The sequence below is a fragment of the Electrona antarctica genome (genome assembly GCF_951216825.1).
Source record: "Electrona antarctica genome assembly, chromosome: 17".
Lineage (NCBI taxonomy): Eukaryota > Metazoa > Chordata > Actinopteri > Myctophiformes > Myctophidae > Electrona > Electrona antarctica.
The window spans coordinates 25,154,454-25,168,387 of NC_136798.1; the positions used below are offsets into that span (position 1 = coordinate 25,154,454).

The window sequence follows — 13,934 nt, forward strand, 5'->3', positions numbered from 1 at the left end:
CCCGCTCCCTCCTTCCTCTCTCTCCATCCTACCGCTCCCCTCATTCTCTTCCATGTCCCCGCTCCCTCCTTCATCTCTCCCTCCATCCTACCTCTCCCCTCATTCTCTTCCATGTCCCCGCTCCCTCCTTCCTCTCTCTCTCATCCTACCTCTCCCCTCATTCTCTTCCATGTCCCCGCTCCCTCCTTCATCTCTCCCTCCATCCTACCTCTCCCCTCATTCTCTTCCATGTCCCCGCTCCCTCCTTCATCTCTCCCTCCATCCTACCTCTCCCCTCATTCTCTTCCATGTCCCCGCTCCCTCCTTCCTCTCTCTCTCATCCTACCATCCGCCCCCTCCCTGTCTCTCCGCAGGTGGACTCTATAGATAACTTCACACCTTCCAACACTCCATCCCGGGACGAGGACTCCAAGTCCCATCTCAAGTCTCGGTCGCGCTCGCCCTCCACGGCTAGCGACATGGAACCTATAGAGGTCAGAAACTTTTTTTTATTTTTAAGATTTATTTGACAATGTACACATAATTTATTATCATATCACTTTCACAACAACAAGTTGAAGCTAGTGAAATAAACCAAGAGGAGATTTTAAAGGTAGAACCTCAAAGAACAATTTACAATTTAGGCATTTAGCAGATGCTCTTAATCCAGAGCGATTTACAGTAGGCAAGAACAAAACATGGTAATACATCAAATACATAACAAAATGTTCATCAAGAATCATACGTACGCTAATAACCTAACAGTGGAATATCTATATTAATTAAACTATGCGTATACACTATAGAGTGCTATGTCTACATAGAATGCTATCTAAGTTACATAAGTTGAGCCTTTGAATATGCCTGTAAGGTCATCAAGGCTAGGGCTAGGGCAAGTGCTATGGTAAGTGCACAAGAACCTACCCCAAATCTTTTCATATGTTGCAGGCCTTCTCCTTACATTGTACAGTATCTTTTTCGGTGTACAGTAAGTTCATTCAGCCAATGCTTCTGTGAAGGTGACTTTTCAGATTTCCAAGTAACAGAATATTTGATTTTGTTTTGCGGCTGTACTGACGAGTGACACAAAATACATTTTGTTAAATTTTACATTGATCAGACCAACGTCTCCCAGTAACCAAAGCCAGGGCATGAAACTTGACTTACTTATCTGTAGCTGGTGATGGTAAACACAGTTGTCAGTCACTATCCTACCTGTTCAATTGGAATTAGTCAATTTCACCAGATAAAGTGACTTGTTAACTGGTGTATAATTAGCATGAATTATCTGAATTGTGCTGGGCACCGATGTTAACCATTTTCAACCTCGCATTTATATTTTGGGCATGGCATTATAGGCAAACATTTTCCAAAATAGCAGATCTACAAGCTCACAACACATTGTCAGCTTGTAATTGGGCATAAGTGGTAATCTGCCATCCTGCATTTAACCATCAGAATGCCGTTCCAACAAAAAAATAAGACCTCTACAACCCCCTGCACTAAAACACAACTAAGCATTTAATAATATAATCCAGAGGCGCACAAAGTAACTGCAGCTGCACAGCAAACCTAGTTACAGACAAGTGCTGAGTGACAGTCTTAACGCCTCTTTTATTCTTCAGTTAAAAGTGTCGTGTGACATCACTTGACAAAAATGTTGGATTTTTACAATTGTCGACTCAACACTTTAAACAAAGCATGAAGTAAAAGGAGGACATTCAGCATGTTGTCCCCTCAACCCTTGTCTGTGACCTTTCTTGCAGAATCTCTTTTCATAACTTGTGTGTCCTATAATTTAAGCATTGTTATCTGTAACTAATACATTGTTGAAAGCACTCGGTCTCTGCCAGTGTGTCATGGATGTGTGTAACTCAATACCAAATGTTTTTGTGCGGTTCTGTCATGCAGCTGATAGACCACCCGCCTCGTAGCACAGTCCAGACGCCAACCATGCGCTCAGGGGGGTATGGCAGCATCGGACGCTCGTCGCCTAAGGTATGACATCTGTCTGTCTGTTTGCCATGGCTAAATCAGTTTCATGTGTGACGGGTTGGAGGTTTTGGCATGAATGTTAGCACTAAGTTCTCCTCACATTCTTATATATTTTCCCCACTATACTGTATTTATCTCTTGTCCTCTCTCGCTGCAGCCCAAAGCCCACCAGTTCGTGGTGAAGTCATTCAACACTCCCACTAAGTGTAACCAGTGCACCTCCCTGATGGTGGGACTCATTCGCCAGGGCTGCACCTGTGAAGGTGAGGAAAAAAACGGGAGGAGGGAAGGAATAGGTAGTGAAAGAAGAAATATAATCGAGAGGGAAGTAGAGAGATATTGTGTTAGGAAATAGATAGGTATTGAGGTTTTTAGAGAGAAGACAATGCAGTGTGCAAGACCTAAAAGACCACAAACTACAACTGGATCTCTATATCATACAAGAATTACAGAGATACAAAGATACAATAGGATGCAGACACTGGCCTACAGATGAATGTGTTAACTTTGTACTGTAAAGAGGTTATTTGTCTGGTGTTAATGGCATTCATAATACAGCATCAAACCATTTAAAATGACATAAATGTTTCATAGAACTACTTTCTTTCCTCCACAGTGTGCAACTTCTCCTGCCATGTGACGTGTGCGGACAAGGCTCCAGCGGTGTGTCCGGTTCCCCAGGACCAGACAAAGGGGCCACTGGGTATCGACCCTCAGAGAGGAATTGGTACTGCCTACGAGGGCCATGTCAGGGTACGAGAGATATGGACGGACACCGTGGTTGTCTGTGGAGCTTTAAACTGGATATTTCTTACTCGCTCATAGAACCTGCATCTTTTAGATTTTCTAAAAGGCATCGGGACTAATTGAGCAGTTGAGACAAATAACCATAAGTCCATAATTATAACCTGTGTGTTGTCTTAAGTGATACATGTTCTGGTATCTATCCTAGGTGCCGAAGCCAACGGGGGTGAAGAAAGGGTGGCAGAGAGCGATGGCCGTGGTGTGTGACTTCAAGCTGTTCCTCTATGAACTGGGAGAAGGCAAGGCCACACAGCCCAGTGTAGTGGTCAGCCAAGTAATAGACATGAGGTAAAGAGGACGACAGCTCAAATCCACTGTCCCTTCTGGGCTACAATTGAATTACCATAGTCAAGCAGCTTGAAAAGGCAAAAGCCACATTGTCCAACAGGTTCATATGTGTCATGTCCTATTCCAAAGAAAGACATTAATGTGGCTGTTCATACCTAACTCTCTGTCCTGTTCTGTCCTCCAGGGACGAGGAGTTCTCGGTCAGCTCAGTTCTGGCATCTGACGTTATCCACGCCAACCGCAAGGACGTCCCCTGTATATTCAGAGTAAGCTCGATCTCTCTCTCTGTGTATGGGGAAATAGGGAAATGGGGAATTGCTTTTTCAGCTTTGCCCAGCTGATGGCCGCTTAGATGGCTTTAATGAGCCATGGGAGGGAGCAGGGTGCTGTGGGTTAAGTGTCTTTTTACAATGGGCGAGCAGAGGAGTTGAACCAGTGACCTGTCCATTCCCGGATGGCCTCTACCCGCTCGGATAGGAACACAATGGAAACAAGTCCCCAGTTATCCTTTTAGCCTAAATGTTCTGACTGGATAGTGTGCGGTTTGCCTTTCTGAATAATAAAGTATTCAGTCAGTCAATCAATCAATCGATCAATCGGCTACAGCCGCCCCAAAAGTATATACATCCCTTTTGAAAGTAGGATTTGCATTATTAATGGTGTGGTAGCGTAGTAAACCTTTCGATTTCACTGGGGAAATGGTGCCATATTGATATTGGCAAGTATTTAGAGGCATTTCATTTCATTTAGAATGCTGGCTTTAGTTAAAAATGGCCAACGATATAAGCATTACACCCTTTAGCAGTTTTCCCTCTCAGTCAACGCAATTACATTTGTCTAAAGTTGCATTGGTGCAGACTGCAGAGACACACTTTCTGTCTAAAGTTGCATTGGTCAGACTGCAGAGAGTCAGAGACACACTTTCTGTCTAAAGTTGCATTGGCGCAGACTGCAGAGACACACTTTCTGTCTAAAGTTGCATTGGTGCAGACTGCAGAGACACACTTTCTGTCTAAAGTTGCATTGGTGCAGACTGCAGAGACACACTTTCTGTCTAAAGTTGCATTGGTGCAGACTGCAGAGACACACTTTCTGTCTAAAGTTGCATTGGCGCAGACTGCAGAGACACACTTTCTGTCTAAAGTTGCATTGGCGCAGACTGCAGAGACGAGCAGCTAATAATAACATTGTTAGGGCATTGTGGTGGGTCAGCCAGTTGGAACGCGTACCACATAAGAAAGAACAGACCTAATTGAGATGTCTTGAGATTAAATTTGGTTCATAACCTGTGAGGTGTTTCATGTCCTCGCACTCTCTCTCTGTATTCCTTCCCCTAAATGCATTCTTATTAGAGAACCATCGCTTTGAAAACACATGATTACCACCTTACAGGCCAGACGAGGAAATAACCATTTCTGGTTCAGGGGGATTCAGGGCCCTCTTGAAAATGTTGCCAGCATATCGGCTGTGATAGGCTGGTCAGATGGATTGACTACGTGCATTTGCAGAGCCTGTTTATTTAAATGATCAATCAATCGATTGTGTTCCGGCTTGGATCGATGGCACAAATTTAAGTTGCTATTTATCAGTATTAAAGAAAAATTACCACGTAATTTTGTATCATTGTTAAAATAATAATAATAATAACCATTAAAACCAGGAAAGCATCTTTGTCATTTTAGATATTTGCGTTGGCTATTCAAAAATAGCAGATATACAAGCTCAAGGCGAGTCATTTCATGCCAAGCTGCGATCTTGTACATCTGCTATGTTTGAAAATTTTTGTGTGAGAACAACTGATTTATAAGGCATTTGTATAATCATCCACAGGTCTTAAAAATCGTAGCCTAGCGTTTGGCAATTATTTGGAGGCCCATCTGCAATACCCTCGTGGCCCACAGGACGATTTAAATGAACACTACAATGACTCACATTCACTGTGTCCTCCCAGGTGACAGCGTCTCAGCTGTCCTGCTCCACCAGCCACAAGCCCTCCATCCTCATCCTGGCCGACAGCGACCAGGAGAGGAACAAGTGGGTGGGGCTGCTCAACGAGCTCCACCGCATCCTGAAGAAGAACAAGCTGAAGGAGCGCTTCGTCTATGTCCCCAAGGAGGCGTATGACCACACACTGCCACTCATCAAGACCACACAGTCTGCTGCTATCATAGGTGGGCACTGAAACGTTTCCCCCCCCCCCCCCGTAAATGAACGGCATACTTGATCATACTACAGCGTCACTCAAGAGTAGCAGATCTACGAGTTCAAACTGCGGGGTGAAGCGACATGCTTTGAGCTTGTAGATGTGCTTCTTTTGATACTTTTCTATTTGAATCCTGAAAAGACATACAGTATGAGGTTTCCACTCGACAGAGACTATTTCTTCGTGAATAAGACATTGTAACCAACTTGTGTGGTGGAGTACGTTGATCACATGAACTCTAGCGTCCATATTGCATGCAGCTCAAAGCTTGGAGGGCGCAAAATGTTTTTTTTGTCTTAACACATTTTGTGCCCAAAACGTCTGTGGACGTCCTGGGTATTACCGCACGTGCATAGCCCAAGACGTCTGTGGACGTCTTATTAAAAAAAATCAGAAAAATCAAAACACTTTCTTTTTTTTTTTTTTTACACGTGGTGCCAAAGTTTGTGTTTTCGCCATTGAGAATGCATTTGGCGTTTAAATTAAATAACTCAGAAACTATAAAACATTTCAAAGTAAAAAGTTCCAGCATGTGTCTCCACAGTCAGCTGAATTATAAAAATGTGAATGGATTTTCTAGGTGAAAGTGATTTTGGGCAGTTTTGCGTGGGCTCTCAATGTGTTAACTTGGCTACATTTTAGACACTTGTTGGGAGACCCGGGTTCGAACCCTGGGTGGGACACAAATCTTATGGATTGCAGAGTGCAGCTTTAATTTGTTATTACAGTGTACAAACTACAAATTATACCAAATTAATGTGTACACTCTGTGCACATACACATTTTAACAGTTTAAAGTATAATCAATTCAATACACACAAAAACATGCAAAGATAGGTGTGATATTATTTTGCTGTTGTGATAGCTACAGAAACAATAACCTACAGAAAGTAGGTTATTGTTCATACCTCACGTACCTCCCATGTATCCATGGGCAGTCAGTAGCTCATAAATCCATTGTTCCCCGTTAAGTTGAGCCGAATAGGGCATTGTTTTAGAATGCAGCTAAATGTCAAACCTATTGCATATGTCATTATTATTGAATTCATGATTCCCGGTGAGTGAGCAAGTGAGCAATTACATTGTGAAGAGAGAATCCCCTTCAGGCTAGTTATAGCAGTTCACCATCTATCATGTTATGAAAATTCCAAATGCTGCTAATTAGATGGACTTTGCTGTACAGAATGTCCTTTTCTGTCTCCTGTCTGGCACTGAACCAGATTCGTCTCAACGTCTCTTCTGCTTTCAGATCATGAGCGTGTCGCCCTGGGCAACGAAGAAGGCCTCTATGTCATCCATGTCACCAAAGATGGTAAGACCTGCTTGGCGGCTTCGTCTACTCTTCCTCGCTTCCTACATCTACGTTTTCTTTCATAAGTTTGAGTGGTGTTGTCGTGGTTTTAACCATGTTTTTACGTTCTTTGGCAATTTGCCAATTTCTTTTTGCCCATGACAACATGCCCAAAATAGGGAAGGGTTGGAAGTTAAAGTGGTTAAATGGTGACACCCTCTCCTCTCACAACCCCACTCCTGTCTTCATTTTAACCCTTGTATTCAACCCTTCTACCCATATCCCCCACCCTTATCCTTCCCCGTATCCCGCAAACATCTTGTCATCCCTCCACCTCCCCCATCCTGTCCCCACTGTCCCACAGAGATCATCCGGGTGGGGGACAATAAGAAGGTGCACCAGATAGACCTGATCCTCCAGGAGCAGCTGCTGGCGGTCATCTCCGGCAGGAACCGCCACGTGCGCCTCTTCCCCACGCAGGCGCTGGACGGCCGCGAGACGGACTCCTTCAAGCTGGCGGAGACCAAGGGCTGCACGGCCATCGTGTCCGGGCCGGTCCGCAACAGCTCGCTAACCTGCCTCTGTGTGGCCATGAAGAGGCAGATCATATGCTACGAGGTGAGCAGTGGTGGACACAGTACTCAAATGTTTTACTTTTTTACTATCAATTCAAAATGTACTTGAGTGAAAGTACTAAAGTATTGGCATAAAAGTGTACTTAAAGTACCAAAAGTAAAAGTACTCATTGTGTAGAATGTCTCAGTTCAGATTTTCAAATGTATAATTTTTTTTTGAAAATAGCAAATAAAATGGCTGAAATGTATATAGGGCTGAAGTGGTTATGTTTTTTTTGTAGGCCTAAATCAAAACCTACAAAGTAACTCGTTTTCAAATAAATGTAGTGGAGTAAAAGTACAATATTTGGATTTGAGATGTACAGTAGTGGAGTACAAGCAAAAGTATTGGAAATTGGAATTACATAAATTGGAATTAAGTAAATTCCAAATACAAAATTGTAGGGCCTACTTAAGTACAGTACTTAAGTACATAATGTATAGGAACGCTAGCGTTCATGTGGTTAAACTTGATGGTCGCCATGCTAGTATATTTACAATGTCTAGCTTTGTGTAACTGTCTCGCACATAGCTGTACTGTACACGCTAATGAACAATGTGACAATTGTACAGCATAATATAACGTTCTAAAATCCCCTCACCTCGTCCCTCTCTTCTCCAGGTGAACAAGAGCAAGCAGCGCCACCGCCGGCTGCGAGAGCTCCAGGCCCCGGGGCAAGTCCAGTGGATGGGTCTGCTCAGCGAGCGTCTCTACGTGGGCTATCAGGCTGGCTTCACCCGCTACAGGTTCAATTCAACTCAATTCAAACTTTATTAGCAGACTCGGGTCCATATACGGTACAACAACATAAAAGAAACATAACAAAATAAATAGCACAACTTAACCCACAGGCAGTACATACAGGGATTTTAACCAGTGCACCCTTAGGTTTGGATCATTGGATGTATAGTGAGAACAGCTCATATTGGGGCTTGTGAGGGCCACAATTATACTGTTTTCGGAAACATCCAGCCGTTGCATGAACCTGAACATAAGGTTGACGACTTCTTTCCATAGACTAGACTTTCATAGAGTATTCTAACAACTTTTCGAAGAATACAAATGTGGTACTGAATTTCAACGCAATTGACGATGCGTTTGTTCCAAATGACCCTGTACGGATCTGTGACTCTGAGAGTGTACAAATAGTAGGAAATTAAATAGTTTGAGAACCACTGCACACTAAATGGAACAGAGCCTTAATTAGTATCATCGGTAACACCTGTGAAGGAAATAGGGAAGCGGCCCGGAAGTAGGAAGAGCTATTCTGTGTGCGCAGTCAGCGCAGAGCCCATTCTAACTCCCGACGAACGTCCGTCCACAGTGTCCACGGAGACGTGTCCCCGGTCCACCTGCTCCACCACGAGGACCACACCCTGGCCTTCATCTCCCAGCAGGGCCTGGACGCCCTCTGTGCCGTGGAGATCTCCAGCAAGGAGCTGCTGCTGTGCTTCAGTGCCATCGGGGTTTACGTGGACTCCCAGGGACGCCGGTCGCGGCAGCAGGAGCTCATGTGGCCAGCCTTGCCCGTCGCTGCCTGTGAGTTAAAAAAACCTTCACGCCCTCTGAATCCTCCTCACCCCCTGTTTTTATGTACACGCTGTTACAAAGCCACGTACTGTAACACATTAAGACGCTTAGTTTCAAGTATTATTCATAAATGTTCGAAATGGCAGACTTACAAGCTGCTCACAGTGCGGCACAAATTGTATATCTGCTATTTTTAAATGGCCAAGGGGAAAATCTAACATGACACAGATGCTTTCCCAGTTCTAATGGATTAAACAGTCACATTTTCAATTTTGTGCACTCTGAGTTACAAACGGATACCCATTTAGACCTGAGGCCGAAACGCCTTCTAAATCAGTTTTCTGGAAAACATTACAGAAACATTAGATGTTCACGAAATAAACTATTTCTCAGCCTCTGTAGCAGATGGAAACATGAAATGACACAGATGCTTTCCGGATTGAAATGTATAAAGACATAGGTTGCAAGTGCAACAGGTATAAATGGGTTAGTAATGAGCGTTTTACTGTGTAAGGAGCTTGGTCATCAAGTCATCCCCAAAACAGTAGCATAGCAGGGTTGTTAAGAATGTTCTGAACATTGTTTGGCCCTAGATTTGGATAGTATTTGTTGTCATTTAAATGTAGGACTTGTGATCAAAAGCTGTCAAATTGTCTAGCCTGAAATCCAGACTGATTTCTACGTTCAGTGTTTTTTTCTTTTATTTTTTACTCAGTGGAAAAAAGACAAATGTAGCGAATCTGTCTAGATTCCAGGCTACAAAATGTCAGTGATATGTGATGTTTTGGTTGTGTAACGGTGTGTAACGTTTAAAGACCAACCAAAAGCACATTGTAGCTGATATGACAATCTGCTGACGTGCACTGTTCTCCCTCCAGGCTACAACGCCCCCTACCTGTCAGTGTACAGTGAGAACGCGGTGGATGTGTTCGACGTCAACACAATGGAGTGGATCCAGACCATTCCTCTAAAGAAGGTCCGTCTCTTGACAGGCTCACCCAAGCTTTGTCACAAATACAGGAATACTTACTAAGGCTGAGCGGTTAATTATGTGGTATCGTATGCTTTGAGTTGAGTTTTTAAACATGTATTTAACCACTTAAAACCTATATAATTAGTTGACCGAAGTCCGCCAGCGGGTCTGTTCTAGCCTCCCACTTTTTTTTCTTTCTACACCAAATGTCTTCACCTGCATAAAGCCAGTGATTGTATGCAGGCTGGTTGTCATATAATATATCACATCTCCTCACAACTCGAAATAATCTGTGCCTTTTTATCATGTTGCTATAAGATGCAAAACGTCCAGTAGCTACATAGTTTTGAGACAATCCAGTGAAGCCTGTTATAGGCTATCTTTGGCTCCCCCTGGTGGACGTGAAGGAATACAAACTGACACTGCTCTGCCACAATAAACTACTCATTACCTAGTTAACCCTGCCTAGTAAATATTGTTCAGAGACAAGATGCAGGGATAAGATGCAGATTTAAAGTGCGAATTCCTCAAAGGCAAATACAGTGTATGACCTAAGATCAGTTTTTTTGACATGTCTAACCTCCCCGGTAGGTGCGGCCTCTGAACATCGATGGCTCTCTGAACCTGCTAGGGCTGGAGACAGTCCGACTCATTTATTTTAGAAACAAGATGGCTGGTAAGAACTTGCACCCACATTCTCTAATGAAGGAGAAATGCTTAAAATGGTTAATACACACATACAGAGTCTCTCTAGACTCGCAACTACAAGGTGCATCATTTTCAGTAACATTCACTTTGAAGAATTGAAATGCCTGTAATTACACAAGATAACTGGTTCAACAAAGAATGTTGTGCACACCCAGTTGCCGCTGTTGCAGGACAGGATATGTAACAGTTTAAAATGAAGGAAACAACACATCTCCCAAAAAATATTTTACTGTAGCAAGATGTGTCGGTACATCACAGGACGGGTGCAGCAATGTTTCGACCATACAATTTGGCCTTCCTCAGGGTGTCTGAGCTGAAAGAAATCTCTCCAGGAAACTTATTTTGTTTAGTTAGACTTATGTTATGTAAGAGAATCTGAGAATGCTAACATTTTCAAATCAGTCAAATAGAACCATACATACATACATACATACATACATACAAAAAGTAGTATTTTACCCCTCCCACGCCCCAGAGTTCCTGCTCCGAAAGAGCCACAACCCTGGTATCTTGTGTATACCATATACACATTCACGTTGAAGCATATAAACGGGTCAAAAAAGTTAAGTATACACAATAGAATGAGGCAACAATAGATGAAATAAAAAAACGAATAAGAAATGGTAGATAAATAATAATGTAATATAAAAACAAATGACAGTAGGGTCACAGATCAACATGTTGAATGCAACAATTTCACATCGGGTTGTGTAATTTATGCACACTTTCTGTCCCACTATGCTAACTTTCCAGAGGGCGACGAGCTGGTTGTGCCGGAGACGTCGGACAACAGCAGGAAGCAGATGGTGCGCAGCATGAACAACAAGAGACGCTTCTCCTTCAGGGTGCCAGAGGAAGAGCGACTCCAGCAGAGGAGGTGGGCGACCCACTCTACTGCAGCTGTGCTTCTCAAACCTTTCATGTCCAGGACCCCCGAATTAATATGAATAGTATTTGGCCGTGCGACTCCCCATACAAGTTTTGTGTTTTTAAAGTGCAGGCACTTAAATGGACTGCATTTATATAGCGCTTTTCTCCAAAGTGCTTTACAATGTGTTTCACATTCACCCATTGACACTCCGATGGCGGAGGAAACCATGCAAGGCACCAACCGGCTCATTGGGAGCAGTTAGGGCTTCAGTGTCTTGCTCAAGGACACTTCGACACGGTAGCCAGGAGGAGTCTGGAACCTTTGGATTCCACAACGGCCGCTCCACCTCCTGAGCCACTGTTATCATGTTCCTTCAGTCGTTCCTTCAGTCTCCCTCTCTCTGCTATGCACTGGTGCACCCGGCCCTGTGTGTGTGTGTGTGTGTGTGTGTGTGTGTGCGTGCCTGTGTTGTGTATTGTGGCTGTACAGTGTACACTCACACTTTTCTATGAGCATCTATGCAGGACTCTGCGTGAGTGCTTCGCCACTTTCAACCTGGCAGCCCTATTTTGGGCATGCCATTGTAGTTGTGACTATATTGCGAAAATAGTTGATCTACAAGGTCGCAACATGTTCTGATGCAACACGTTATGAGCTTGTAAATTGGCTCACACGCCACCATTGTACTGCAAAGTATAAAACGTGTGTGTGTGTTCATTTCAGAGAGATGCTGCGTGACCCAGAAATGAGGAACAAGCTGATTTCCAACCCCACCAACTTTAACCATGTGGCCCACATGGGACCAGGAGATGGCATCCAGATCCTCAAAGACCTGCCAATGGTAGGAGAACTGCTCTCACCAACCACACACACACACACACACTGTCTGTCTGTCTGTCTGTCTGTCTGTCTGTCTGTCTGTCTGTCTGTCTGTCTGTCTGTCTGTCTGTCTGTCTGTCTGTCTCTGTCTCTCTGTCTGTCTCTCTCTGTGTCTCTGTGTCTCTGTCTCTCTCAATTCAATTTCAATCCAATTCAAAGGAGCTTTATTGGCATGAGAAAATGTACGTTTTCTCTCAAACACTGCAAATAGACACACAGCATACGTAACCCCTGTACATTGTAGGAGAGTGGTGCAAAGCACACACATAATTCCCACAACAAACAATCCCCATAGAACTGACCATGTTATACGACTGGGCTTAAATGTACAAATGCACGTGAGGTGTGTGTGTGTGTGTGTGTGCACAAAGGTACAGTATCTCTGCTTGTCCTGTGAGATGATGTCTGCTTGCCCTCATGCCCTGTCTGCATGCAGACAATGGAATCCACACAGAAAGACGGCTACTTCAGTTTCCACCCTGATTTATTTTACCCAATGTGACTGGTGTACATTTTATTTTCCTCCATCCATTCACAGATCTTTCTCAAGGTCCAATATTGCATTGTGTTCTTTCGATGATTCCTATTTTTCCGTTTACACTGCACGTACCCACCTACTTCATATTTCACTTGGAGTGTGGCGACAAACCCTCATGATCCTCTCCCCTCACTCTTCTCACTCCTCTTCCCTGCACTGCACTGTGTGTACGTGTGCCCTTCTGTATGCATCTAATCCAGAACGTACGTGTTCAGGAGAGCCGCGCAGGCTTCAGCGGTTCAGTCAGCATCCCCTCCATCACCAAGAACCGGGGTGAACCAGGCCGGTCCATGAGCGCCAGTAGTGGACTGGGCATACGTAAGTATTTTATTTCACCACAAAGCCTTTCTCAGTAGAGTTCAGTTAAAGTCACGTCAGTGCCATGAACTTAATTGAATCATGTGGAGCCAACATAATATGAAGCAACATAACTGTGCACTGTGGGGAAAATAACCTACCGAGTGCTGACCACAGTGTCTAGAAGAAAATATGTGGGGTATTTCTTTGAACCCATTTCTCATTGGATAACCAGTTACAGAGAGTTAGAGGCTAGTTAAATTACCGTAGCTCAAGGAACGTGTTCTAAAAAACACAAAGTACAGCATCACATTCAAAGACATACATACTTACTCTCCATATCTCCTTCCGTTTTCCCTTCTTCCTGGTAACTTCTCTGTCTCTCTCTCTCTCTCTCTCTGTCTCCAGGTTCGTCTTCCCAGAACGGCAGTGCGTTGCGCAGGGAGCTGTCGGGGGGGAGCTACGGGTCCAAGCGCCAGACAATGACCTCTCCCTCCGAGAGCTCGTTGTCCTCCGGAGGGGGCATGGATTGTGGCGACGCGCCCCTCTCCCAGTTCGACAGAGAGGTGATTATGTGAATCCCTTTCCTGTACCGAGATTGCATTAACACTTTATGAATAGCTGCCTCCAGCAGGAATTGTGTACCATAGCGTCGAATAGTGTTATTCTATGTACAAATAGGGTGCACACAATGGCACGAGATAGCCCTAGTATGAACCAAACCCCTGAAAGTAATAATGTCACAATGTGTTCCATTGATCTCTACGACACTTTATACAATATAGTACTGCAGTAGAAGTGCTAATAGCATATGATGGCTGTTTTTTGTTGTTGTTTGTTTTCACTATTTGCGTTCAGTTGATGGTCCGTCCGGCTGCAAATTTTCCTCATCTTCCCAACAACCACTGTAGATTGGCCCGATGATGCCCTAAAATGCTTTTGCTGCTTAGTAACAGGTTTCCT

At 43.9% G+C, this 13,934-nt stretch overlaps 1 protein-coding gene across 4 annotated transcripts in view; it reads left to right on the forward strand.

Annotated features, from left to right (window-relative positions):
- The window catches only part of cdc42bpab (CDC42 binding protein kinase alpha (DMPK-like) b), a 114,049-nt gene that overhangs the window by 90,731 nt on the left and 9,384 nt on the right, over positions 1 to 13,934 (forward strand). For 2 of the 4 annotated variants that reach the window (XM_079525554.1, XM_079525555.1), the window contains exons 24-40: positions 354 to 473; positions 1,891 to 1,977; positions 2,132 to 2,237; positions 2,591 to 2,727; positions 2,927 to 3,066; positions 3,251 to 3,332; positions 5,018 to 5,237; positions 6,519 to 6,581; positions 6,925 to 7,178; positions 7,797 to 7,921; positions 8,500 to 8,714; positions 9,584 to 9,681; positions 10,270 to 10,354; positions 11,140 to 11,263; positions 11,981 to 12,098; positions 12,890 to 12,992; positions 13,380 to 13,537. In XM_079525554.1, the coding sequence (XP_079381680.1) occupies positions 354 to 473; positions 1,891 to 1,977; positions 2,132 to 2,237; positions 2,591 to 2,727; positions 2,927 to 3,066; positions 3,251 to 3,332; positions 5,018 to 5,237; positions 6,519 to 6,581; positions 6,925 to 7,178; positions 7,797 to 7,921; positions 8,500 to 8,714; positions 9,584 to 9,681; positions 10,270 to 10,354; positions 11,140 to 11,263; positions 11,981 to 12,098; positions 12,890 to 12,992; positions 13,380 to 13,537 (2,235 nt within the window). Of the gene's footprint in view, positions 1 to 353; positions 474 to 1,890; positions 1,978 to 2,131; positions 2,238 to 2,590; positions 2,728 to 2,926; positions 3,067 to 3,250; positions 3,333 to 5,017; positions 5,238 to 6,518; positions 6,582 to 6,924; positions 7,179 to 7,796; positions 7,922 to 8,499; positions 8,715 to 9,583; positions 9,682 to 10,269; positions 10,355 to 11,139; positions 11,264 to 11,980; positions 12,099 to 12,874; positions 12,993 to 13,379; positions 13,538 to 13,934 lie in introns of all 4 variants that reach the window. The other 2 variants (XM_079525552.1, XM_079525553.1) reach the window with 1 other exon arrangement.